The sequence below is a fragment of the Cebidichthys violaceus genome, unplaced genomic scaffold (assembly GCF_023349555.1).
Source record: "Cebidichthys violaceus isolate CVI_PGR_0920_01 unplaced genomic scaffold, fCebVio1.0.p SCAF_15, whole genome shotgun sequence".
NCBI lineage: Eukaryota > Metazoa > Chordata > Actinopteri > Perciformes > Stichaeidae > Cebidichthys > Cebidichthys violaceus.
This window is the reverse complement of record NW_027176318.1, coordinates 15705894-15733777: the sequence shown is the minus strand read 5'-3', so window position 1 is coordinate 15733777 and position 27884 is coordinate 15705894. Positions and strand designations below refer to the sequence as shown.

The 27884-nt window shown below is 44.4% G+C and overlaps 2 protein-coding genes across 4 annotated transcripts in view; both read left to right on the top strand.

Annotated features, from left to right (window-relative positions):
* sh3kbp1 (SH3-domain kinase binding protein 1) overlaps positions 1-7192 on the top strand; it is a 75304-nt gene extending 68112 nt beyond the window's left edge. For 2 of the 3 annotated variants that reach the window (XM_068710256.1, XM_068710255.1), the window contains 12 exons: positions 659-728; positions 1121-1215; positions 1409-1504; positions 1603-1654; positions 1754-1825; positions 2708-2855; positions 2992-3062; positions 3222-3328; positions 4256-4381; positions 4717-4928; positions 5171-5234; positions 5343-7192. In XM_068710256.1, the coding sequence (XP_068566357.1) occupies positions 659-728; positions 1121-1215; positions 1409-1504; positions 1603-1654; positions 1754-1825; positions 2708-2855; positions 2992-3062; positions 3222-3328; positions 4256-4381; positions 4717-4928; positions 5171-5234; positions 5343-5381 (1152 nt within the window). In that variant the 3' untranslated portion in view covers positions 5382-7192. The remainder of the gene's footprint in view (positions 1-658; positions 729-1120; positions 1216-1408; positions 1505-1602; positions 1655-1753; positions 1826-2707; positions 2856-2991; positions 3063-3221; positions 3329-4255; positions 4382-4716; positions 4929-5170; positions 5235-5342) is intronic. The other variant, XM_068710257.1, reaches the window with a different exon arrangement.
* Positions 7193-8582: 1390 nt separating this feature from the next.
* Positions 8583-27155, top strand: map3k15 (mitogen-activated protein kinase kinase kinase 15). Its single transcript, XM_068710249.1, has 29 exons — positions 8583-9127; positions 11746-11885; positions 12228-12251; positions 13521-13714; positions 13830-13998; positions 14097-14203; positions 14283-14453; positions 14564-14676; positions 15059-15218; positions 15738-15888; positions 15978-16085; positions 16475-16524; positions 16704-16799; positions 16938-17025; positions 17117-17250; positions 18423-18550; positions 18851-18981; positions 19132-19237; positions 20484-20641; positions 20722-20905; positions 21221-21398; positions 22051-22225; positions 22746-22931; positions 23440-23545; positions 23674-23914; positions 25033-25145; positions 25228-25334; positions 25421-25497; positions 25753-27155. Exons 1-29 carry the CDS (start codon positions 8818-8820, stop codon positions 25844-25846), a joined length of 3999 nt encoding a protein of 1332 aa, XP_068566350.1. The 5' UTR covers positions 8583-8817; the 3' UTR covers positions 25847-27155.
* The last annotated feature ends 729 nt before the right edge of the window (positions 27156-27884 follow it).

Genomic DNA, 27884 nt, shown 5'->3' with positions numbered 1-27884 from the left:
AGAAAACAACGGCTCCTTTAATAACCTTCACACACACACACACACACACACACACACACACACACACACACACACACACACACTGCATCATGCAGTCAGCTTGGTGGCTTTGGTGCTAAATCCGACCTCATCCTCTCTAATTAGATGGTTAGATGGGAGCTGTGGGACGTTGCTGTCCACTGGAGGAAAGTGATTCAATGTAAATCTGTATTTCTTTGTCCTTCAGATCATGATATTTTATTTTTGACTCCTCCTCCATAGTGTCAAGTGAGACGTCTCAACAGCTGTTGGATTGCCCTTATATTGTTTCTACGATGTAAATTCAGAAGGTTGGACTTTTTGATCTAATCTATTGGATAAAATGGATGGTTTTTTTACAGAATGTTTGACCAACATTTTGTGGAAAACGTTCAATAAGCGCTGCAGTGATTAGTCGACTAATCGGATAGTCGATTCACAGATAAATATTCACTGATTACTGGCAGAAAATGCATATTTCAGCCTCTCAGATATGGAGTTTAATATCACATTAAACATGAACCACGACAGAGATCACAGCGCTGGGTTCAGAGCCACGATGCCTGCTGCAGAAGGTCCATCTGGAGATCTACATTAGGACGTGACACTAAAGGTCTTCTCCCGTCTGTCCGTCCTTCAGGTCAACGAGGGGAAAGCGGCGAACGCTCAGCCGGAAACCATGAAGACTGAACCTGACGGCAAAGCCAAAGGTGAGACAGCTGGACTGTTGTAAAGACATAACGGACAGTCGCTTCACTTGAGGTGTGTGACGAGACAAAGAGACACGTCTTTCTTTAGCCCCCGCCTTGGAAACACTTCCTCACTGATGTGTTCAGGTGCTCGTGGAAAGCTCCGACATCAAAGCGTCGCAGTAACAAACACCAAACATGATTGTTGTGGGAAAGATGAACCTTTTTGTATTTTTGCATAAACGATGCACCAAATGCACCACATCCTCCTTTAAAGCTAGTGTTATTCATCACATATCATAACCCTATACTCAGGACAGCATTCACTGGTGTTTGTAATTCCTCTTTTTTATATATATATATATATATATATATATATATATATATATATATATATATGTATATGCATACAGGCCGGGAGCTTTGTAAAGTCCTCTTTCCATACGAAGCACAAAACGAAGACGAGCTGTCGCTAAAAGAGGGGGAAGTCATCAACATCATCAGCAAGGTAGTGCAGAACGTGTGTGTGTGTGTGTGTGTGTGTGTGTGTGTGTGTGTGTGTGTGTGTGTTATATTCCTGCATCGTTCGCTTACTTTTGATTAGCTTGAAGAAGGATTTGCATCCAGGTGCACATTAAATGCGTTGAGCGAGCGCTTGCGGTGCGGTTCAGACCAAACACTGGCTGCTGTCTGTTGTGCAGGAGTGTGCCGACGCGGGCTGGTGGAAGGGGGAGATCGGGGGACGGCAAGGTGTCTTCCCAGATAACTTTGTCAAGCTGCTGGACGTGGATAAAGAGGTGAGTCTTTGGAGCGAGGGAACAGGCAGAAGTTGTTTATTGTGACGTTAGAAGGCAGCCCGGTTGCATTATTAACGTGTGTGTTTGTGTGTTTCCAGAGACCAAAGAAGCCGCCTCCTCCCAGCGCGCCTTCGGCTAAACACGCCACAGGTACAGTACCGCCGTGTTTCTTTGCTCTGTGGTGTTTCCATGTTCTGAGAGAGAGAGAGAGAGAGAGAGAGAGCAACCTGTAAAAACTCTGACCTGTAGAGAGAAAGTCGGAGGTCAAGAAGGTTCCCCCCGAGCGACCTGAACACCTGCCGCAGAGAGACCAGGATCGAGGTACAGTCTAGAGCCCGGCTCAGCCCGCCTTCAGCCCGCCTTCAGCCCGGCTCAGCCCGGCTTCAGCCCGCCTTCAGCCTGCAGCTTTCCCCTGATCTGTTCAGCCTGACAATGGACAGATCACTAACTAACGCGCTTCATGTTAACAATCCGCCATTTGATTTTGCCGGAAAGGGGTTGCGGCATAAACCGGAGACTGGACGTCAGCGTCGACGGCGATGTTTTTTCAGCTGCAGGTGGAGTCGATCATGCAGCAGCTTTCTGTTGAAACAATAGATCACTTTGCAGTTTGCGGAGGAACAAAGCTTTGATTGAGGAAACGCCGTCGACATCAGTCTGTGTGCAACAGGAAGCTCTGAGCACTGAGCCGATCTGGACCAACACAAATAGACAAATTATTATTATTATTATTTTTATTATTATTATTTGACCTTTTTGGCCTCAAACTAGTTTTGAATTGGGGACATCACTCTCTGATTGAACTGCTAACAACTCACACACACGACATCTGAAACTCAAGAGGAAGCTATTCTATAAATGTATCACATATTTTTAGTAGAATCTACGGCTGTTGGATAAATATCGTGAAGTAAAAAGCACTTCATATTTGTCAAATAAGTTAAATCTCATGCGCGCTCATAACCCAAACTCAAGTGATCCTCTCTTTCATTTCCTCGCTGCTGGTTCTGTTCTTCCCTCCCGACCTTTTAATCTTTAACCTCCTCTGGCTTTGCATCTCTTCTGCTCCTACCTTGCCCTCACCTTATTACCCATCCACGTGTGTGAGTGTACATGTGCGTATTTATGTCCTACAATATTTATGATTTTTCCCTTTGAACATCCATGTTGTGTGTGTGTGTGTGTGTGTGTGTGTGTGTGTAGGTGTAGGTGTAGGTGAAGAAGTGAAGCTTGGAGACATCCCCAAGCCCTCCCTCCCATCTACCCTTCCCAAGAAGCCCCTCCCCCCAAAGACAAGCTCCTCCTCTTCCTCCCAACCCCCGCGGCGCCCTGAGAGACCGCCCACTCTAGCGTCAGTACACACACACACACACACACACACACACACACACACACACACACAGGCGCTTACGAAAATAAATCCCATATCCTCCTGAGCGTATATATATATATACAGCCTAATGTTGTTGTATGGTTTACCTGCTCAGGTGTGAAAGCCCCAAGTCAGAGGGCGGGGCTTCGACACCAGATTCTGCCCCTGACAGGTCACATGACGCTGGTGAGTTTGAGTGACAGGAGGGTCGACCCGCTGAGATCAAGAGTAACTGTCGGAGCTCTCTCTCTCTCTCTCTCTCTCTCTCTCTCTCTCTCTCTCTCTCTCTCTCTCTCTCTTGTCTCCTGTCACACAGCTGACGATCAGCTGTTGTTTGTGTTTCAGACGTGGACCTCGACGTCGTCGTGGCGTCAACAGAGAAGCTGAATCATCCGACGGCGACGCGGCCGAGAGTCACAGACCGCCGGCCTCGATCTCAGATCCTCACAGCAGTGAGTGTCTTTAATCAGCCCGTCGAGAAGGACGCGTTGATGTTCACCGCTGTGTCACGAGCAGACAAACAGGGGGGAGAAGCACCCACTTCATTTACCTCCAAGTTAAAGGAACAATACCACAGTGTAGAAATACTCTGCTCAAGTAAACGTCCTGTAAGTTTACTAAAGTCAAAGTAACAATACTCCAAGTAAAAGTCCTGTAAGTTTACTAAAGTTAAAGTAACAATACTCCAAGTAAAAGTCCTGTAAGTTTACTAAAGTTAAAGTAACAATACTCCAAGTAAAAGTCCTGTAAGTTTACTAAAGTTAAAGTAACAATACTCCAAGTAAAAGTCCTGTAAGTTTACTAAAGTTAAAGTAACAATACTCCAAGTAAACGTCCTGTAAGTTTACTAAAGTCAAAGTAACAATACTCCAAGAAAAAGTCCTGTAAGTTTACTAAAGTTAAAGTAACAATACTCCAAGTAAAAGTCCTGTAAGTTTACTAAAGTTAAAGTAACAATACTCCAAGTAAACGTCCTGTAAGTTTACTAAAGTTAAAGGAACAATACTCCAAGTAAAAGTCCTGTAAGTTTACTAAAGTTAAAGTAACAATACTCCAAGAAAAAGTCCTGTAAATTTACTAAAGTTAAAGGAACAATACTCCAAGTAAAAGTCCTGTAAGTTTACTAAAGTTATAGGAACAATACTCCAAGTAAACGTCCTGTAGGTTTACTAAAGTTAAAGTAACAATACTCCAAGAAAAAGTCCTGTAAGTTTACTAAAGTTAAAGGAACAATACTCCAAGTAAAAGGTCCTGTAAGTTTACTTAAAATATTCTATATTAATGTGTATATATTAGCTGTTTAAATGGATTATGACTGTGTTTAAATGACGTAGTTCTGATAACGGTCTCTGTAGACTGAATAGATGTCTGTCTCGCAGTCTTCCCTGTCCAGTCTCGACCTGGACGCCCCTGCAGCGATGGACAGGAAGCAGAGGGAGGAGCCAGAGTCGGTCCCCTGCAGACCTGTAGAGGTTTCCGCGAGGAAAGGACTCCCCGCCGTCTCTGTACGACCGCCTTCATTGTCACTATTTATCTCGTCCAGCAGAGGGCGCCACGCCACATGTTTTCATGTTTCTGAGCCGTGTGTAAACTGCATTTACACATTTTACAGTTTGACAGATGACAAATGTATGTTTTTGTTACGTTAAGTTTATACTTCATCACAGAGGGAATCAAACATAATTGATCACCAGTAAGAAATGCAGTTTCTTCTTGACTCAATTCAAGTTTTAAAACGTGGAAGTCTTTCAATCGGCAAAAACAATCTTGTTTGTTCGTTACAGTTTCCATTTTTGAGTTCACACCACGGCCTCTGATCTGTGTCTGCGTTTCCTTTCAGGTGCCGGACAGTAAAGCCCCACCGCCCACCAAGCCCTCTGTCCTGACTCCGCCGAACGCCGGCCATCGCCCCGCGTCCCCGTCTTCCTCCTCGGGCCTGAGCCCCTCCCCCGAGCTCAGGCATTCACCTCTGACCCCCCCGACACTGGAGGAACTCAGGAACCAGCTGAGGGACCTGAGGTCCTCCGTAGAACTGCTGAAGAGCCAGCACAGGTACGCTAAAGCTAGAATCTTTTAAAACCTTTTAAATCACAAAATGTATTTTATTATTGGTTTTTTTTCCATTTTGTTTTGTATTATTAACTTGTATTTGCCTCATTGTTGTCCTGAAACCTTATAATCCTGGTTCACCCATGTAAAGTTTATTATTATACCTGTGTATACCAGCATGCATCAGTGTGTGTGTGTGTGTGTGTGTGTGTGTGTGTGTGTGTGTGTGTGTGTGTGTATTTCAGGCAAGAGATGAAGCAGTTGACCAACGCGCTGGATGACGAGAGGAAGATTCGTGTTAGTTTACAGGTGGGACTCATGACATGTAGATGTTCAGAACAAACGACAAGCAGCAGCTAAATGACTTCAACCACACGGTAGATGAAAGCACAACATGTAGCGTCTTTGTCTCCACAGATGGAAGTAGAGCACATAAGGAAGAGCCTGTCGAAGTGAAGACTGCAGCGTCCTCTCACCGCCGCATCGCAGCTCAACATTTGAACATTCTCACTGTCGGCCGAGACGCTTCAGCCAAAAAACGAAGTCTGTGCCAAACGATCGTCCGGATCAACATCAGCAACAATACAGTACAATGGATCCACCCCCCCCCCCCCCCTCCACCCCCCTCTGATGTCGCCTTATCCAGCGTTTACTTCTTTATTTTATTTTGAAGAGGCTTCTCTTGTTAAGTTTACTGCTATCTTTGTCAAAGCTCGCTGTGCCACCGGTACTCTCACGGAACGATGACACAGAGGCTTCGGCGGCGACCTCGCTGGTACTTCTGGTTTTTAAGTGTAAAGGAGACTCAACCTTCGTAGCCCGGTTGGTTCAGACAACCTCTGTGCTGGTCTGTGTCCACTCTGCGGCCTTCACCTCTTATCTGCGCGTGTGTGTGTGCGTGTGTGTGTGTGTGTGTGTAAGAGAGTTTTGTTTTCCATCCATGTGGGGACCAACAGTCAGATTGGGGACATCTTTGTAAAGTGAGATTGTGGTTAGGATTTAGGTTGATCAAAGCCTTTACTTTGAGGCACATCATTAGCATTAGGGTTGCATTGTTTTACACACTGAGCTTGATGTTTCTATGGTACACTGCAGGCGGAGGCTTTTTCGAAACATCAGCCATTAACAGCCCTAACCTTTTGTCTTCTTCATGTCATCACTTTATAACTTGCAGTCAAATATTCCACCTGTTGGGAGGCTAAAACTATAAGCACATCATGATTCTTCTCCCTATCGGTTTAATTAAGTCTTACCAACATGACAAGTGCTGATGCTATAGGTGCTAATTAAAGGAGTAGTTGGTCATTATGGGAACTAGGCATATTTGCTTTATTGATGGGAGTTAGATGAGAAAAATCAATGCCACTCCAATCTCTAAATGCTGAATGTGAAGCTACAGCCAGCAGCTAATTAGCTTAGCTTAGCATAACGACTGGAAACGGGGGTAGAACAGCTAGCCTAGCTCTGAAAACCGAGCTTTAAAAACGACAACGTGTTACTTTTACTCTTTGTTTCTTTTGCATGTTGGAAACATACATAACACATTTATTATCCTTGACAGGAGCTGGTGAAGCTTAATGCTAAGCTAAGCGTCTCGCGGTATCAATCTTCTCATCTAACTCGGCGAGAAAGCAAAGACGCGTATTCTCAACAGTGTCAAACTATTTCTTTGACAAAATCCCAAAACTGCCCCGTGATATTTGGCTGCAAACCAATGCGGGGGGAGAAAGAAAAAAAAAAAAAAGCACATGTCACTGCATGAACACTCTCATTTACGACGTCTGTCGTGTGAAGAGCGTTGCCTTCTGGACCAAAACATATTTCACCTTGTTTTGCTTTTTGCACTTTTGCACCACGATTCCAAAAAAAAATGTGCATCTGATGTTTCTGGTGCTCTTTTGGCAGCAGGTGAAGGGTAAAGACAGGGTTGGAGGAATGTAGTCGGTGAAAGGACCTTACAGGTAAAACAAGATACAAGTGTGTGTGTGTGTGTGTGTGTGTGTGTGTGTGTGTGTGGTAGCATGTACGGCTGTTTGCCTCCCTTCCTTATATGTGCACAGAATCTATGGCAACCCGTCACTGTGGCCTTCCTGTTCTTGACTCCAAATCTTTCTTTTTCTTTCTTTCTGTCTTTCGTATGAAAACAAGAAAACTGCTACAACTGAGTCTACAAGTTGTTTTCTTGACTTGGTCCTTTCTCTCCAGGATAGTGATAAATATATATACTTTTATATTTCAGTGTAATAAAGATGCTATTATGTACTGTACATGTGCACATTTTGTTTGTCTTAAAAAAAAATACCAAATGTTTAAATTGTCTGCTGGTAAATTGTGTAATATACAGCATTATATGAAGGAGCATGTTGGTGCATTCAAGCCGTTGCTGCTCTTTCATACGCTACTCTTATAGGTCAGTGTACTGATGACTGATGTAAACAGGACATCTAAGGGAAGAGAAAGTCTCGATTCAGCATTAACCGTCACTGAAACCACCGCAAAATGTCTGAAACAGCATTTATTCAGAGACAACTGAAGACAACGCACAAAGACACCATGTCAATGAGCTGCACTGCTGGACTTTACAATAGTTCTTAGATGTCTGATGGTCTTTGTTGGGGGATTCATTGTAGAAGAACCTTTACAGTATGCGAGGTGTACAGCAACATGAGCTAATAGTGAACATTAAAGCATTTTTACTGCAAAATTCTGCAGGAAAAATTATGTTAAAAGAAGTTAAATGCAACTCAAAGTGAGTCCAGATATTGCAAAAAGACTTGTTCCTAATTTCTGTTGACTTTTTAAACAATATGTTTTGTTATTGCTAGAACCATGTCCATCAAACGTGCTGTTTTAATGCGAGAAGGAATAATAAAAGAGTCCTCTGAGCATCCAAAGAGAGCAAAGTCTCTTATCAGGAGGGAGAGTCTGGTTTCAGATTGAGGCAGCTGGACTCCTTCTCCACATCTAATACGTTTGAGGTATTTGACCTGCAAGGAGCTGCTGCTGTTGGCCACAGTCCAGTCCACTTACTTCCAAAACATCCTCCGCTGTATTCACTTGAAAAGGTATTTAGGAATGAAACGAGATAATTACTGTAAATATTCTACTTATTAGACACCAACATGCACAGTGATAACACCAGCGTTGTGGTTCTTCTGCAGGAAACGCTAGAACCTTTCCAGGGAAGGACAGACAGCACTGACCCCATTTCGGGAACACATGGCCCTCGTGTCCCTTCTGTCGGTGTGTGATTTATTGACCTCTGGCTGTCAGCACAGTCGGCATTAACACGTGGCACCGGTGCGTAACGGATCCGCGCTGTTTGAAGGGATTGGGTTTACATGTTCTGCCTTATCAATATCACACTTTATCGACAACAATGGATCACTCAAGAGGAACAAGTTGAATCATGTGAGCCACGTGCTGATTGGTGTGAATGTGAGAATAACTTGGCTGCAGCGCGTGAACCACAGGGACACGCTGTTTTATATTTAGACAACCGGGGAGACGATAACGTTTCATAGAGCGGACAGCACGGCCCTGATTGTACCCATCAAAGCACGTTCTACTGAAGCCAAACGAGTCAGAGTTAACATCTGCATGCCTGCATGTCTCACCCCCTCTCTGCGCGTCCTCTCCCTTTCGGATCTGGTCGGATCCAGTCTGGGTGAAGCGGACTTCTTGGTGCGAGATAATCGGCAGGTGATGTGAGTTAATGAGGCGCAGATGCGTGGGGACAAACTCAGACGCGCGCTCGTCTCCAGCGACGACAGGTGCGCAACAAGTGAGCGAGAGGAGGACGAGGCGGACAGAATAAAGGAAGTAACGGGAGGGAGAGGCGGAAAGTAGAAGGAAGGAGATAAAGCAGAAACACCTCCTGGGTTTCCCCGCTATGGATACGGGCCAGAACGCGCAGGTCGCCGACATGGGAGGAGAGCACTCCGCCGGGGTGTCCGTGGTAGACCGGGACCGAGAGAGGGGCGAGGTGTCCAGCCCCTGCCCACCGGCCAAGCAGCGTTCCCTGCGGGTGGTGTACGTGCTGAACGACGGGCTGAAGTCGGTGATGGCCAGCAGCCCCGAATCCGGAGCGCTGCAGTGTCTGCAGAGAGCCTGCGACTCGGAGAGCGCGCTGCTCACCACCGTCACCTTCGGACGGCTGGACTTTGGGGAAACATCGGTGCTGGACAGTTTCTACGATGCAGGTGTGTGTTTCTTAGAGAACGTGGTTCGGCCCAATTGCAGGTCAACGTTTGAGACGTCAAGGTTAGAAATGGGAAAGGATAGTTATTATTATTTAATGCTTGTTTTATGTAAAAGTTGTTTCTACTGCATGATGAAAAGTCATTGAATGCTGTTGAAACAACGGATATACTTTGTGCAACGTATATGTCTTTTGACCAGTAAATCACCAAAGCCCTGTTTAATCTACTAATATTATAGTAAGTCCATTTTATATTATAGGGGCAGTATTTATTTATTCTAACTCTGTCATCTCACAGAGAACTGCTCTCACACACCACCATCTCTCACCTCTTTAGCTTCTCGTGTTTATTAGACAGAATATTGTTATTAAATTAAATGATGGTGTGTTTGAGTGACAAATTCACAGCTATTTCAAAAGTGAGAAATGACAGTGTTTGTAGGTGAGAAAGAGACGATTGTGTGTTCGTGTTTTATTAAAAAAGGAAGATAACGGGATTGAAAGGGAAGGTGGTTTAAAGTCTCATTGGCTCACAGCCTTTATCTGCTGCTAATGTTTAATCAATGTCTGCATTTAAATCAAGCCATTACTGTTTATGGACAATTTGCATCTATTAGTGTTGTTAGGAGGCAGTGTGCATGCGGGTGACAGTAAGTGTGGCCAATATAAATAGAACACAGTAGAAGTCATAACGTGATGCAATATAAAAGGCTTTAATGACCTCTGGTGCTCTATGTCTGACGTTAATACTTAATACAACATGACATCGATAACTGACCCTTTATGTGGTTTATTATTGGGAACAACTGGTAAACAACACCAACTGAGACTAGAGGGTCTCATTAGTTGAAATCTCAATGGACGACGGAGGCAAAGAGCCACAAAACCTCTTTATTTTGTCTTTAGATAGGATGTGTTTTGGTTGCCGTTTGGTAGAATAAGTTGGAAAAGGCATGCGATTAGTTTGAGAAAAAACACTAAAAGCTGATTTTTGGGGGGGGAGAACATTTCATTGACATCCATTAAATACACCATTCAAGTTTCCCAGTCAAATACAGAGCCAGCATTCACACTGCAGATCTGAGACTAGTAGTCCTGTGTTCCTGCCGTGACATGTCTGAGAGTCTTTTGTGCAAGATGCCAAACACAGTACAGTACAACATGTACCCTGAATGTCATCTGACTATCAGATTGCTAATACCAAATAAACGTGTATTAGATAGTATATATAGTATATTCCGCAAGATCATTATGCACTGAATCACATGGACAGGAGACCGATATGAACAAGCTGTATCGAGGGATGCTGTTGTTCTGCGTCATGCGTAGAACAACAGAAGATAAGGCCAGAGGAATTTGATGGACCCTCTAGTACACCATTGAAGACCTTGACTTCCTTACATGCATTTACATTTAAGAAAAGACAAACAAAGTCCAGGTCTGTGGACAACAAGTAGGACTGTTGATGAACGGCAGTAAAACAAAAGTCATGCCCATCAACATCAACAATAGAGGAACAGTTCTTAGACCGGCAGCAACCTTCAGTCTAAAGTTGCATAAACTTGCATTCTTTCTAGAGGCCTTCTTTTTAAGGAAGTCTAGTCTAAAATGACTCTACTTCTCTCTTGATTTATTCCCTCAGGAAACATTGTGAACCTATGTTTATGGTCTCAATGGTTTCAAGTCTTCTTCGATGCAGCATGATGTCATACCTTGTGATTGACAGGTCGATACCGCTACCAGAACCATATACAGCGTTTCTTCGGCACTCCTCCACCATCGAGATATGGTCAATTCCGTTCAATGGTTGCAAAAAAACCAAGATGGCGACGGCCAAAATGCCAAACTCAAGAATTCAAAATCGCAGTCCACTAACCAATGGATGATGTCAGGATGACGATCCACTTCTTATATACGATCAATGTTCTTAGACAACACTAATAACTTCACATACCTAGGAAGCACCAGTTACCATAAAGGGGGTACGCGTCAAGATACTCACACCGGATCAACCTTCACTTTAACAAACCTGAAAATCCAACCAACCAAATCCACCAAAACCAAACCCTCAGAAGGGTGTATTATCAACAGCGCAGGTAGTCTCAAACTGTCCACCTTCCAAACACCATGCTAGTAGGATCTCTATTCTGGCCAAAGACCATCTCCAAAATCGCCCAGCAAGACAATACACACTCCATACTTAAAAGAATGGACCTGGATTGGCCATGTACCCAGAACAGACATCAGGGGCAATCCCAAGAGTCACATTACACTGGAGCCCAGAAGGAAAGAAAGGCCCAAAATAACGTGGCCCAGGATGATAGAGAACAAACTCCAACACCGCCAACAAAGTTGGGGCACCTTTTTGCTGCTGAGGAACAATCAGTTAGTGAGTATTGGTACTTTCACTTAAGTGAAGGATCTGAGTTCTTCCTCTACCGACTCTGAAAAGCAAGACTTACTGCTGGGGCCCAGTACTTCTTAATAGGGTAAGAAGAAATGGGTGTCTTGCTCAAGGGCCGATGGATTTCAGCATGAGCTTTGAGAATGGTTTTGTTGTTGTGTCCATCTTTATGTGCATCGACATCGTCGGCGCCTCTTCTACCTCCATCCATCCAGACATCGCGGTTGTGGACATGAGCGATGTGTTTCGGCAGCCCTCCTTGTTTTACCATCTGGGCGTGAGGGAGAGCTTCGACATGGCCAACAACGTCATCCTGTACCACGACACTGACCCCGACACGGCCCAGTCACTGAAGGTACTCCCACGCAGGCACCTCTATGAACCTCCTGTAGGTGTATTAAGTTCATGGATGCCATTCCTTGGCAGCACTTTAGAACAAAGTGATCCACTATGTTATTTGCAGACTAGTGTGTGTGTGTGTGTGTGTGTGTGTGTGTGTGTGTGTGTGTGTGTGTTTGAGTGTGCATACTGGTCAGTGTGTGTGTGGGCAGTATGCACTGTGTTGCCAGGAGGAAACAGCTGTTTGAAGTAGTAATGTGGCAGTACAACAAAAGTACACAGGAATACACACTGTTGCTCTGCTGTCCAGTCTTTAAAATCTATTCTTTTATGCTATTTTTTTTTTATCTCCTTACAGGACATGGTGGTGCAGAAAAACACAGTAAGTGTATGTGTGTGTGTGTGTGTGTGTGTGTGTGTTACAGTGTGATTTACGTGCACACACACTGTCTCGTGCTATTCGTGGAATAATATTTGTGACAAATGCCGTTCTTCTTCTGACGTACAAGTGCATTCAGGAATGCATATCTACATGCTTTCACTCTCTCTCTCACACACACACACACACACACACACACACACACACACACACACACACACACATTAATCTCAGTAGCTGATTATTAAAGGATGTATTGTGTTTCTGTGTGTGTGTGGAGAAGGCCACTCGTCCTCCAGCGTTAGGTTTTCCCTGGGTTCAGTTGCCTCCAGAATACAGGAGCTCTGGATTGCGTAATAAAGTAGGTACCATGCTGCACTAGGGCATGCTGGGAGATTTTTTCACAGTCTAATAATAACGATAATAAACATGGTGGAAGGGCAAACACTGACCTCGGCATGAGATGTGTGAATAACAAATTAAACTCCCTAACAACAGCGTTAGATAATTCAACACCATGCTACTTCTTTATTATCCCTGTTGGACCTCGGTTCAGCTTGAAGGATGGCTGTGTTGAAGAAGACTGTAAACTAGAGATTGAGACCATAAACTCATGTTTACAATGTTTACTGAGGGAATAAATCAAGAGAGAAGTAGAGTCATTTTAGACTAGACTTCTATACAACCAGAGGAGTCGCCCCCTGATGGACACTAGAGAGAATGCAAGTTTTAAGACACTTTTGCATTAGCTTCACTCAGCAGAACCGGAGGTTGCAGCCTGGTTGAATCCCAACACAACCGAACAGTCGCTCAGCCAGTCGAAAAAGATTGAACTGGAAAAAGAAAGACGTTGTTCGACACAAAAATTAAATGTTAAATAAAGACCAAGAGACTGAAAGAAAGAAAGAAAGAAAGAAAGAAAGAAAGAAAGAAAGAAAGAAAGAAAAATAAACCTAAAAACATGTTGTTGCAGTGTGTGTTTGTGTGCATCAATTGTTGCTGTACTGGATATTTAACAGCCACTTGAGCCTCATTACTAGAGCTTACCTTTGCTGCTGTCTTCATGATCCTACCAAACAATCTCAGTGGTGCACTGATCCTCTGCTTGATTATTAATCCCTCTATAATCCCCCATCTGTCCATCACTTCCTCCCCCAGGACTCATAAGCATCCTGGATGTCTTTCTATCCGATACAAAGCCCTGTTGTATTTCATTATTTCTGCTACTCACACCCAAATCTGAATCATTGAATTTCTCCCTTCTCTTTCCAGGCATCCAGTGGTAACTACTACTTCATCCCCTACATAGTGACTCCTAACCACGAGTACATGTGCTGCGAGAGTGACGCCCAGCGCAGGGCCAGTGAGTACATGCAGCCCAGCTGGGACAACCTGCTGGGGCCACTCTGCGTCCCCCTGACTGACCGCTTCACCAGCCTGCTGAAGGACATCCACGTCACCTCCTGGTGAGACATTTAAAGCGTAGACGTGATCATACACAAGTTGTCTTATCTTATGCGTATTGATTTACCAATTTCCTCTCTTCTAATTGTCTCTCCTTTTACTGTCCGTCGTCTGCAGTGCTTCTTTTAAGGACACCCTGCTGAATGACATCAGGAAGGCCAGAGAGAAGTACCAGGGAGAGGAGCTGGCCAAGGAGCTTTCCCGCATCAAGCTCCGAATCGACAACACGGAAGTTCTCACCCAGGACATCGTCATGAACCTGCTGTTTTCTTACAGAGACATACAGGTACAAACGCACAATTTGCAGAAAACGGTGCTACACAAATATGTGCATCGTATTAATGTGAAAGGCAAAGAAATAAGTTTGCCTCATTCCACCACCAGGACTACGATGCCATGGTGAAGCTGGTGCAGACTCTGGAGATGCTGCCGACTTGTGATCTGGCAACGCAGCCCATGATCCAGTTCCACTACGCGTTCGCCCTCAACAGGTGGATTTTTACCGCCAAATGTATTATGTTTCTGTATTAAATTGTGGATTTTGTTTAACATTAATTCACATGTGTGCAGGAGGAACAGTCCCGGTGACAGGGAGCAGGCTCTCGGCGTGATGCTGCAGGTGTTGCAGTCGTGCGAACATCCGGCGCCCGACATGTTCTGCCTCTGCGGACGGATCTACAAAGACATCTTCCTGGACTCAGACTGCAAAGACATGAAAAACAGGGACAACGCTATACAGTGGTGAGGACACACGCACACCTTTTTTTTAATGCCCTCTAATGCGTAAAATCCCTTCCACATGCTTTCATGAAAACTACATAATCTGCATCTAATTATTTACATTTGTGCAGGTACAGAAAGGGTTTTGAGCTGCAGCCAACTCTCTACTCTGGCATCAACCTGGCGGTCCTCCTCATAGTTGCTGGCCAACAGTTTGAGAGCTCCATTGAACTTAGGAAAATAGGTAAGAGGAGGATCCTGAACCTGTCACCCCCTTTTGATCAAGCCAGCACAAAATGCATGAATCAAGCTGAAACTGCCCGATACAAATATTCTCAAATGTGTCAGTTGCTCTCGATAGCTTAACAGTTTGTTGCATCCAGGATGACAAACTTAGGTCTCTCTTTTAGACTATAAACGTAAAGTCATTTTAAGGGTAAATAATTAACTAATACAGTAACTGCACACATCTAACAGCAGCAAGCTAGCTGAAGTATGCTAACGTATGCAACACAGTAGTAGCCTATGCTAAGTAAATTCTTCGGTTCTTTGCTGTCTGAAGCTCATTAAATGGTATTTAATAAATATTCCACAATGTTCTCATACTTTTAATCCGATGTCTTTAGGTGTGAGGTTGAACAGTCTGCTGGGGCGCAAAGGTTCCCTGGAGAAGATGAATAACTACTGGGACGTGGGCCAGTTCTTCACCGTTAGCATGCTAGCTAACGACATCCCTAAAGCTACTCAGGCGGCCGAGAAGCTCTTCAAACTCAAGCCGCCTCTGTGGTAGATATTCACAGTCACAATAAATACTACTTACATACTATTACGTTGTCAGTGCTTTTATGGTACAGTATCAGACAAATGGAGCTGTTTGTCGTCTGAAAAAAATAACTTTTATACTTTATTTCTACAGCATAATGACGGTAAAGGAAATAGACTCAATGAAATACATGTTAATAATCAAAATAACTGTTTTAGTCTGCATTTTCAAAAACGCTGACCAGTTGACTACAGGAGAACTAAATGGAGGCTCTGATTATGACTAGCAGGTCAAACCCCCTTCAGAAAATCCACGATTTTGACTCTTATTCTTATGATGCATTTTCGACTACAAAAATAGTTTCTATTTTCTTTCAGTGACCATAAACATGTCAGAAAAAGTCACAATACTAACCAAAAAATGTTATGAAAGTAATAGAGATGCTCCTTTATCTTTGTTGCTGGTCTGTATATTATTTTGCTCCATAAAAACACTTTTTATTTATTTTCCCGTGACTTGTTTTGTTGTGTATCTTCTTCCAGGTATTTGCGATCGGTGGTGCAGAACCTGCAGCTGATCCTGAGGTTTAAGAAGCAGTCGGTGGAACATTCTCCACAGCGGGAGAGACTCAACTTCTGGATGGACATCATCGTCGAGGCCACGCAGGGCACCACCAATCGACTGCGGTTCCCGGTACAAACGCGCACACGTACGCGAACACGCGCTCGATCACGTTTCAAAGTTCACGTTGGTTGATCTTTCTTTTTCTCTTTGCGTTACAGGTGTTAATCCTGGAGCCAACTAAGGTTTACCAGCCCTCCTATGTGTCCATTAACAACGAGGCCGAGGAGAAGAACGTCTCTATCTGGCACGTTTCTCCTGCCGAAACGGTAAGAACGTGTCCTTCTTTACCGCCTAACCCTCTTCCTCGTTGCCGCACCATTTCATTGCATTGCATACCATTGACAATTAACTCTTTCAGTGCGTTACATGATCAGTGTGCCAAAACACAAAAAACAATAAGTTTGGTTGAGAGGTTGATCACTTTGGATAGAAACCTGCATTAATTAACATTTTCTTTTGTTCATTTTCAGGAAGTTCAGTTCAAATTTGCACTACCTTTGAATGGAAACCCGACTACTCTTATCTAGAAGAATCATCACACTGTGCTATGTCCTTCTGTTCCTTATCCTTTTTTAAAAAGTAGACTTTGAATGAGTAATGGTTAAATATGAGACCATTCTCTCAAAGTTTAACACTTAATTTACTTTCATTACAGAAAGGGATCCATGAGTGGAACTTCACTGCGATGTCCATCAAAGGCATTAGGTATGAATGTAAATTTGGCATGTTGGATGTTCACTGTTATTTGGGTTTTTTAACTATAATCGTGTGGCAAAATGTGTTGCCAAAACACCTTGTTTTCACTTGTACAGTACAACTTTTAAGAGTACTTTTAGATATGTGTTAAAAGATCTTTCATCTACTCTTAACTGTCCCGTCTGCAGCATCAGTAAGTTTGATGAGCGGTGCTGCTTCCTCTACGTCCACGATAACTCGGATGATTTCCAGATCTACTTCTCCACTGAGGAACAGTGCGGTCGGTGAGGACACACACCTCTAGATGTGTCTGTGTAGGTGTGTGTGTTTGTCTGCGTTTGTGCTCGTACAGTACGTATGTGCGATGGTATTGAAACGTGGCCGTGAACAGGAGATGGTAACGTCATAATGTCGTGTTCCAGGTTCTGCTCCATGGTGAAAGAGATGATATCAGACGGTACGGGGAACGCTGTGGAGCTGGAGGGGGAAGGAGACGGAGATACGCTGGAGGTCTTAAATATAGACGTTCTTTTTTTTTTTTGTAAATACATATTATAGCTTTAGTTTGTGATTACTGATTAACAATATGTGTGCGTTGCAGTATGAGTATGACACCGATGAGACCGGGGACAGGGTGGTGTTGGGGCGGGGCACCTATGGAGTGGTGTACGCAGGGAGAGACGTCAGCAACCAGGTCCGAATAGCCATCAAAGAGATCCCTGAGAGAGACAGCAGGTAGGCACGTTTGGGTAGAAAGAGTGACCACCATCAAAGTTTACCACCAACATTCAAAATTGGTATTTTATTGTCAGTTTCTAATCAACCCTTTCAAAGTCCCGCTACCCCTTAGTTACTAAAAGCATCCCAACTTTTTCAGATGGGATGCTAAGACGTCACGCATATCCGAATAAATAGAAATGTACTTTAGGATGTCACATAGCGTTGCAGAGATAGTATAAACAAAGGAACGTTAGCCTTGATCTTTTCTGGCTAACGTTGATTCATGTCATTTTAAAGATATGTCAGCAACCTGTTGTTTTCCAAATCATTTCAACATTAGCACAGAAACAGGGAGGAAGCTAACCTGGCCTATTAGTCTTACTCCTCATGATATATCCTCATATATATATATATATATATATATATATATATATATATAAATATAAATATATATATATATATATATATATATATATATATATATATATAATGGTGCATAGTTACAAAATCATTTCACCTCAGGTTGATAGCAGACCATCTCAAGGTGTCACTCAGAGAGAACCAGGACATTCTGATGTAGCATTTCAAAATTAAAGCCCTTCAAAATCACATTCATGAGACAATTTGTCTAACTTCAGATTAGATTTTAGAGGAAATGGTCCATAGTTACAAAATCATTTCACAACAGGTTAATAGCAGAGCACCTCAAGGTGTCACTTAGGGAGAACATTCCCTAAGTGACAGAACATTCTACATCAGAACATTCTGATGTAGCATTTCAAAATTAAAGCCCTTCAAAATCGTATGCATGAGCTAACTTCAAATCACATTCATGAGACAATTTGTCTAATTGCAGATGGGATTTTAGAGGAAATGGTCATATATATATATATAATATACAGTATATACGTTAGCTAGCTAGTATTTTGCTAACATGAGCTAATTTAATCTAACTCAGCTGTTATTGCAGCTGAGGATGTTTATCTATAACCGCTCATAAACAGCATTTCAGGGTCCTGTTAGGAGGACACTAAAGGGTTTTCTATCTCGTGTGTCAATGAATGTCTTTTTCTTTCAACACATGGCTGTTTGTTGTGGGTGGAGGTTGATGCTGTAACCAGATATTAATTATAAGCAGACTTTATCTGAATAAATGAAAGGCTTTTTCCTCTCTCTGTGTAAATCAGATACTCCCAGCCCCTTCATGAAGAGATTGCTCTCCACAAGTACCTGAAGCACAGGAACATTGTTCAGTATTTGGGCTCCGTTTCTGAGAACGGATACATCAAGATCTTCATGGAACAAGTGCCTGGAGGTGCGTTTGTGTACGACAGAGAGAGAGATTGTAAAACACAGTTGTGTGAACTAGAAATAGATCCTTAGAAACTCCGGCTGTGTCCGAAATCGCATACTATACACTAGAAACTCAGTATGTGTTCTATCGTTCAGCAATCGTGTGCAGGCAGCCAGATGTTCTTGATTCATGTCGGATAGAATTATCTATTTAAGAGATCGATGCTTGTGACCTCTCGGTTGCTGGGCGGTCTCTCTAACCGCTTGGTCATCTTCCCATTTCATGATAGGTTTTGGACACTCCTTCTCTTCCTTTCTCCAGGAAGCCTGTCCGCGTTGCTGCGCTCTAAATGGGGCCCGCTGAAGGAGGCCACTATAATCTTCTACACCAGACAGATCCTGGAGGGGCTCCGGTACCTGCACGAGAACCAGATCGTCCACCGAGACATCAAGGTACAAAGGCGACAACGCAGTCGTGTGGTTTGACCAAGACTAACATCCGGGGGACTTTCACTGCAGTGGGACAGTAGAGGTGACACCCTGGTGAGGACACCGTGGTGGGGTTGGTGATTTGACAGTAAACAGCTGCTGTTCCTCCATCAGGGTGATAATGTGTTGGTGAACACCTACAGCGGCGTCTTGAAGATCTCAGACTTTGGAACCTCGAAGCGGTTGGCGGGAGTCAACCCCTGCACAGAGACTTTCACCGGTAACTTCTTCTTCTTCTTCTACAAAACAATATGTACACAAAAACATACATCTAGTTTTATTTGTAACTGACATGTCCCCAAAATCACCAGATTACATTTAGGAATACTTCACCCACAAAATAACCATTTGTAGATCAATTACTCACCATGTAGTACGCCGAATTCTTGATCAATTGCAGTAAATGGGGGCACTGTTTAAAGTTGATACGTATGCGCACTGCTACTCAAACACAAGCATTTTTGCTTGTTGAGGAATGTGAGAAAAAATAAAGTTTCCTTCAAGAATTAAAGGTGCGGAGTATTCGATGTCGTCATTTTGCGGGGGGAAGTATTCCTTCAAATTAAAAAGTTTGACTTCCTTATTTGTTTTACGACATTGGCGATATAAATTCTTTGTTCTACGGCACAACGATGTTCAAACGATATGTATAAAAAGAAAATCATGTGAAGTGAAAATAAGTTCAGATGATAAAACAGGAATATAGTGTAATATATATAAAATAAACAGGATGCAGGCAGGTAAAGCACATGGTAACAGGTAATTAAATATATATATATATATATATATATATATATATATGTGTGTGTGTGTGTATACTGCGATGTGTGGTGGTACATACAGCGCTGTTATGACAAAATAAGACTGTATACCACTACATACATCTCATAGTAATGACTCAGAGAACACATCATGAGTGGGTGATTCTGGTTCTGGACAGCATGAACAGAGTCGTAGAAATGTTGAATTATAAAATTCAAAATGACGAGAGCCACTATCAGCCTCTATGGAAACACTTGCGTACGAACATGCACATTCATCGGCCATCTGGCCTCCTCCAGCTGCCAGCGAGGTGTGTGATTAGATTAGCTAATCAAGCAGAGGCAGAAGGGTGTTTACCTTTCATTAGCAGGTGTGTGTGTGTGTGTGTGTGTGTGTGTGTGTGTGTGTGTGTGTGTGTGTGCGTGTGCGTGTGCGTCTCTGCTCTGTCTCCATCTTTGTCGAGCTCTGTCTGTCTCTCACTGTTTACATCAGTATTTAAAGCACACCACAAATGCCAAATATGCTCAGACTGACCAAATACTCAGAGATGGAATTAAGCAAAAAAGATCTTTTGTGTCCAGAAATGTTCATTTCTAAATCCCATCTTCAGTTAGTGAGTCACTTTGTTGTCTCTGATGCGAGCTGACTTTGATTGCCTCTCAGAGATAATTGTTCCAGCTCACCATCTGTCTCTCTGTCTGCAGGTACTCTGCAGTACATGGCTCCCGAAATCATCGATAAGGGCCCTCGAGGGTACGGGGCCCCGGCTGACATCTGGTCCCTGGGGTGCACCATTATAGAAATGGCCACAGGGAAACCGCCCTTTCACGAGTTGGGAGAACCACAGGCGGCCATGTTTAAGGTAAGCACTGCGTACTCCATTACATCCATCAGATAAAGACGTGTCCAGGCCCTGACTCTTCTGGGTCGATGTGGTTTTAGGTGGGCATGTTTAAGATCCACCCAGAGATCCCAGAGTCCTTGTCTTTGGAGGCCAAGTCGTTCATCCTGCGCTGCTTTGAGCCGGACCCTCACAAGAGAGCCATCACCTCGGACCTCCTCAGGGACATGTTTGTGAGACAAAACACCAAGGGCAAGAAGAGCAAGATCGCCTTCAAACCATCAGGTCAACTCACACACACACACACACACACACACACACACACACACACACACACATTAAACACCTGGGACCACATTGTTTCAGGCCCACACATATACACATGTATTGGGGTAATGGGGTGAGGTAGTGGAAGTGGGTTGCATCAATTAAGCAGATTTAGAATTATGACGGCAACAAGAGGATTGGCCCACGGAGAGTGTGGAGGAATCTGATTGGTTCAAATGAAAAGAGCTTGACTTGGACGTGTAGAATAACTTCCTCCAGACTTAACACGTTCGTTACACTGACGTTCTCTTCTTCGCCGACGTTTTTTTGCAGACTACATCCACAACGTGTCGCTGCCGGTGCAGTTGCAGTGCGAGGCCACCGGGAGCAGCAGCAGCGAACCGGGTTCCATGAGCCCGGACTGCGACTCCAAACACGACGTTTTCTTCCTGAAGAAGAAAAGCCCCGGCTCCCAGAACCTCCTCAAACCCCCCAACTCCAACTACCTGAGGTGTGTAGGCCGGCGACTCACGTGAGCTGGGTTCATACACGACTTTGAGAGCCAAAAATTCAGATTCATTTCATCTTTTTTGCAGGTTAATACTGACGTTTACCTCCACATTTAACCTTCTCTTAAGTCATTCTTCTAAAATAATATATTACATACTCTTACAACATTGTCACTGCAGGCAAAATCCTGCTGGGACAGTCAGTACACATTATGTGAGAGGATGTGAATGAATGTGCATGTGTGTGTGTGTGTGTGTGTGTGTGTGTGTGTTTTGGTGGCAGGTGGCCTTATTGTGCCCACAGCATGCTCCGCTGCCTTTTACGACGCTGATATAATGAGGTCTGATAACTTTACGATCCTCAGCTGGCGGGCTGAGCACACACACGCACCATCACACGGTCATCCACGCGCACGGACGCTCGTGCGTGCGTACGTGCGCGGCGTGCGCGACCCTAGGCGCGCTGACTCATGCTGCCTCTGCACTTTCCTGGGCACACACAGTCGCCAGGAGAGGCTTGTATCTGTAAATAAACCGGACGGCGCGTCACGCCGCTGTAAATCAATTGCGTGCTTTATGTTTTATTTTATATTGCGGTGAGATCACTGTGTGTGTGTGTGCGTGTGTGTGTGTGTGTGTGTGTGTGCGTCGCAGTGTTCCAGATGAGGGTTCGGTGTCGGACGACCGCAGTGCGCCCCCCTCCCCCGAGGACAGGGACGGCGGTCTGTTCCTGCTGAAGAAGGACAGCGAGAGACGGGCCATTCTGTTCAAGGTGCTCAACGACGACCAGGCGAAAGTCATCTCCAACCTGAAGGAGAACCACATCCAGGTGTGTTCCACCAGAAACGTTCCAACTCATGTAAAGAAACATGAACTCAAATATAATTCATTTATATTTACTGTCCCCCGTATTTCATTGGCGTATGTTATTTTACTTTAACTACACAATAACTATGGTCATTAAAAGTTAAAGGAAATAAAAATAAAATTTAGAGCATGTGCTATTTATTAAAAGCGTCCATAAGCAGATCATAAGACATCTATTTAGCTGAGTTTTAGGACGCTCCACTTGCACGATTGAGTTACATTTTCATGTAAAACTTTTTGAAGCGTTGAAGAAAAGAAGCCTGTATATTCTGATGCTACCACTGGGGGGCGCACATGTTGTAAAATCCTACAAATAGGCTCTTTGAAGAGTTGGGACATTAATCCTCACCGTATGAGCTCTGTACTCTTAAATCAGTGTTTTGATGAAGTTCTACTACATGTGTGTGTGTGTGTGTGTGTGTGTGTGTGTGTGTGTGTGTGTGCGTGTGTGTGTGTGTGTGTGTGTGTGTGTGCGAGTGCAGGGCAGTGAGGAGCTCCAGCTGTCCGTCGAACACATCAAGCAGATCATCTGCATCCTCCGAGACTTCATCCATTCCCCAGAGAGGCGCGTCATGGCCGCCACCATCTCCAAGCTCAAGCTGGACCTGGACTTCGACTCCACCTCCATCAACCAGATCCAGCTGGTGCTCTTTGGCTTCCAGGACTCGGTCAGCACACACACACGCACACACACACACACACACACACACACACACACACACACACACACACACATACCTGGAACTAAGCAGGATATGCAAGCTGTTATACCAGAGATTTGCTCTTTTTTAATTGCTGCTGGCACGTAGCGGAACAGGAGCACGGAGCACGACAGAATGTTGGAGCTCCACAACAGGTGTAGCACAACGATTCTGTTGTTTTACAAATGACTAATCAAGCAGCATTCACAGAGCTGCTGGTCACGATCACAGAGGAGCAGCATGCACTGAAAGAGATCTGATATGACACATGAAACAACACCAGGGATTAATCACTACTAAGTGTAACTATGACACTGAATTATGGAGAGAAAAGGTAAATATTTCACCCTGAAGTTGTCTTAGTTGTGAGTTACACACGATTACGCTCTAATTTGCCGTCTGCCGTCCTGTTAAATGAACTGTAATAACTCATCTTAGGTGTGAACGTCTGTCCTCGTTTGTCTGATGTTCTCAGGTCAACAAGGTCCTGAGGAACCATCACATCAAACCTCACTGGATGTTTGCGATGGACAACATCATCCGCCGAGCTGTGCAGGCTGCAATCACCATCCTCATTCCAGGTCAGAAGCCTGGCCTGAGCTTTTACCGCCACCTAGTGGACACAGGCGCGACATTCTGTCCCGAACTAAACGCAAACAGCTCAATATTGGTATGGTGTTAGGAGAAATGAGTTGCATGCCTTCAACAGAGCTGCAGACCCACTTCGGCCCGGCGTCGGAGTGCGAGGGAGCGGAGAAGGAGGACGAGGTGGACGAGGAGGAGGCCGAGTTCGGTCCCGTTTTGGCTCCTCACGCCGACGACCCCGGGACGACGGCTGACCCCGCCCACCCCGTGGCCGGCACGCCGAACTCCGCCCACTCGCAGGAGCATCAGCGCTCGCATTATCAACTGGGAGTACAGCTGGGGCGGCTCAAACAAGAGACCAACAGGTACATGTGAACACACAAAGACGGGCTTTGTTCTGAGCCAGTCGAAAACAAAGTGTTGATAAAGTTATACGCCGCAAACCTTTTTTCTTTTGATGTGGTTACTGGCGGTGAAAGTGACATTAAGAGATTTCAACACCCACACACACACCCACCCACACACACGCACGTACACACACACACACACACACACACACACACACACACACACACACGCGCGCACACACACCCACACACACCTACGCACACACACGGAAACAACTGCTGCAGGCACATTGTGTGAATGGAGGTCACGATGATGAAATTCTACACGAAGCAATCTGTAACAAGAAGTGGAGGAGATGAAAAGAATGTGCACACACCCATAACGTGCACGCACACACATGCACACACACACACACACACACACACACACACACACACACACACACACACACGCACACACGCTATGCATGTCGCGGACACATTAGCTGCAGGGCTGCGTGGGATACATGTGTGTCACCTGACCCCCACACAGGGTGACGAAACCCAGCAGGGACATAACAGTAGAAGTAGAAGAGCTCCACACAACAACGGCTGACCTGATCTTCACCACATTCAAACACCGATGAAACATCTAAACGTCGCCACGAATCAACAACAAAGTTGCTTTTGCTGAGACATTTTAAAAACTTTAAGCTGTCATCTGTGAAAACAAGAGGCCGTTTTATACATTTCAGATTGTGGTACAACAGGCCCAACATTTATCATAACTTTCAGGTTTTATGTTTTCTTGCCCATGTAGAAACCTCGACAGAATGTCAATGTGGGCGACTAGAAATAGCAAACATACCAAAGTCTTCACCGATACCAACAACACAGACGTTGTCTGTCTTTGAACACCTGGAATGCTTCTGCGTTTGTTGATTATTGATTGTTGTTTTGCACGTCTCACAGTTTCCCCTCTGGTTCCTCGTTTGCAGCAGTTGTGGCGCTTCGTGCGGCTCTATTGATCCGAGGTCATGCCGCACGTGTAGCTCTACTTCTCCCACTGTTCCTCTGTTCCCATCTATCCCCGGCGCTCCGTGCTGTGCCCCCGTGAGATTTATTGGCTGTCATAACAGATGTCACTGTCGCTGCAGGCTGCTGGAGGAGCTGCTGCAGAAGGAGAAGGAGTACCAGCAGGTCCTGAAGGCCACGCTGCAGCAGAGAACACACGACATGGAGCTGGTCCGAGCCCGGCACAGGCCGCTAGGTAAACGCGCCGATGGGTCGCTCTTCTGCCGGGGCTCCTCTTCCGCTCTAACTCTCTGGGCTTTTTCTTTTTCTCTGAACAGACATTTTACCTCCATCCATCTTCAAAATCCCAGCGGACCACGAACCGGACAAGCAGCTCACCGATTGGCTGAAAGAGCAGGGGGCGGACGCCGACACCGTAGATAAGGTTGCGTATCTGTCGGCGTTTCAACGTCTTGTCCGTGAGCAGCGCCGCGGCACATTGTGCTTTAATGCGATTGTGTTGCGTTGCAGTTTGTGCTGGAGGAGTACACGCTGACCGACGTTCTCACTGAAGTCACCAAAGACGACCTCCACTGTCTACGTCTACGGTATCTACTCTTCATGTCGTCACAGGGAGCATGAAATCAAGCTACTCTTGGTCACTTAAAAAGTAGTGGTACGGTAAAACAAATCCTTCAACGAAGGTATAACTCTGTAAAAAGAAATAAGATGCATCGTCTCCTTGACACTTAAAATGAAATGTGAATGAAACAAGAGTAGCTGATTTAGGTCTTCCTCCTTGAGAGATACCTTCTGACGCCATCGTACGTCACTCTGTCGTGATTAACCCTCGCTTCCCTCAGGGGCGGAGTCCTCTGCCGCATCTGGCGGGCCATCCAGCGGCACCGAGAGCGAGAGAGGCTGAGGCCCGACGAACGCTCGGAACACGATGCGTGACGGGTGATGGGTGATGGGACACACGGACCACAGCTCTGGAGGACTCGGCAGAAGAACACGCGCACATCTGCACACCACCAGCCCTGCATGGGTCTCTCTCTCTCTCTCTCTCTCTCTCTCTCTCTCTCTCTCTCTCTCTCTCTCTCTCTCTCTCTCTCTCTCCACAGTGCCTTTTCTCGTTTGTTGTCGCTGCGTCCTACGTACTGAATTTGACTCTACGTCTCCACACACACACACACACACACACACGTCAGATTTGACCAGACCAAAGCGCTCCAGTGCATTTAAATGCCACGATGTGTTTGTGCTTGAAAGACAAATGCATCGTAGCAAACATGGAGACAGATCACAGTGACGCTCAGAGTCCTTCTCTAAAATGTCCGTAACGTTGCTGTTCTCTGGCGTCTAATGAAAGTCTCGATAAGTCTACAGAACTTTTGCCAAAAACATTTGTTGCATTGCTTCCGTCTTAAGCTTTGTTTGTACTCAAGCTTGGCACCAAACAAACTAAATGATGAACCGACCTCCACAATGACGAGACGGGATTGTGAACTCATATCTCATATTCATGAACTACTTCATTGGCTTTGTAGAAGCCCTGTAGAGAAGCAAGTCAAGTATTAAATGCATTATATAGAAACAGAAGGTTGAATATCCTGAAAACAATTTGATTTGGCTGCAAAATATTTACACAAATGAAGATTTTTAAGAACTCCTGTTTCTAAAGACCAATTGGTCTTCTTTGTATATTCCCTAGACATGTTAACAGTGCTCTTATCAACTATGTGTGACCGTGCGCCAATACCAAAATTCAGAGGTGCACGACGTGTTGATTGACACGTTTCTGTACAACGCTTTGACACCAACGTCTCTCTCTGTAATGGAATAATCAGAATATAAATGGAACGTAAATTCTATCGAGCCAAAACAAACTTGCCTTTATTCTGATCTGTCTGCCGGTCCCTTTGTTTCGCAGTCAAATAGTACATTTAGAATTTACCGGATACATATCTAGATAATCCATAACTGTGCAATGGTGGATATATAAGCTAATGCACGCACGTTTTAAGTCTAAATGTTTAAAGTCTGTAACATAAAACATAATTGCCACCACATCCCTGCCTTTACATTTGTGCGCATGTTATTAATATTTCCTTGATGTTTTGAATGAAGTTACTATTCTTTTCCGCTCTCTGTGTTTTGTGTATTTAAATGTTATTTTTTTTATTATTCCTACTTTGTTGTACGTTCGTGCTTCGTCTGTTTCATCGATTGCTTTAAAACTGCAATAAACCCGGAAATAATGAAACCGTTGCCCGCTTTGGTTTGACGTTTACGCTGTCAGATATTTCACAACATGAAATACGACTCTGCTTTGTCACATTATGTATACTAGCTTTGTGCTTGAGTGGGTGTGTGTGTGACGTTGCCTCCTACCTACCTGTCATATCCTCTCTAAACTGTTTAGATTTGATCCTCCCGTGTTCACCTGTTATCTCAATCTGTGACAGCCTTTGAAAACGCACATTCCACTGTTGGGTTGATTATTTAATGGGTATGATTCAGAGCCGACAGCCACGCTGGCGGCTCAGTGAGACTCAGTGAGAGTTGGTCACAGAGACCAACTCTTGAATTCCAGTGTTAACTTAACCCTTATTAAAGCTCATCACATCATTAAAACCATTGTCATAAGTTACACAGCAAGGCTTACAAACTTTCTACAAACCTATCATTTTGTGTCCATTGTAATCCCACTAATTTAAAGCTCCACCTAGAAACATGGGCTCTAGCAGGTGTAGGTTTTTTTAAAGATTAGAGCATTGAGTAATCACATGACATCATGGAGCACGCTCCCTTTTACCAACCCAACAGGTTTACTTCTTCAGGCTGCAAGGAAAACAAAAAGAAAAGCTGACATTTAGCTTTTCTGTTCTGACGTTGTTTTTAAAATCACGCTCACCTTTCCTGCAGCTTTTAAAGTCGTCATACAGAACAGCAACATACGGTGTTGACTGATCAGCTTGGAAAGAACCTCCCA

What these genes read in the sequence shown, in the direction of transcription:
- map3k15 (XM_068710249.1), top strand. Translation starts at nt 8,818, where the DNA reads ATGGATACGGGCCAGAACGCGCAGGTCGCCGACATGGGAGGAGAGCAC. An exon ending in TTTCTTACAGAGACATACAG is followed by an intron (nt 13,999 to 14,096) that starts GTACAAACGCAC and finishes TTCCACCACCAG; the next exon opens with GACTACGATGCCATGGTGAA. An exon ending in ATCCCTGAGAGAGACAGCAG is followed by an intron (nt 17,251 to 18,422) that starts GTAGGCACGTTT and finishes TGTGTAAATCAG; the next exon opens with ATACTCCCAGCCCCTTCATG.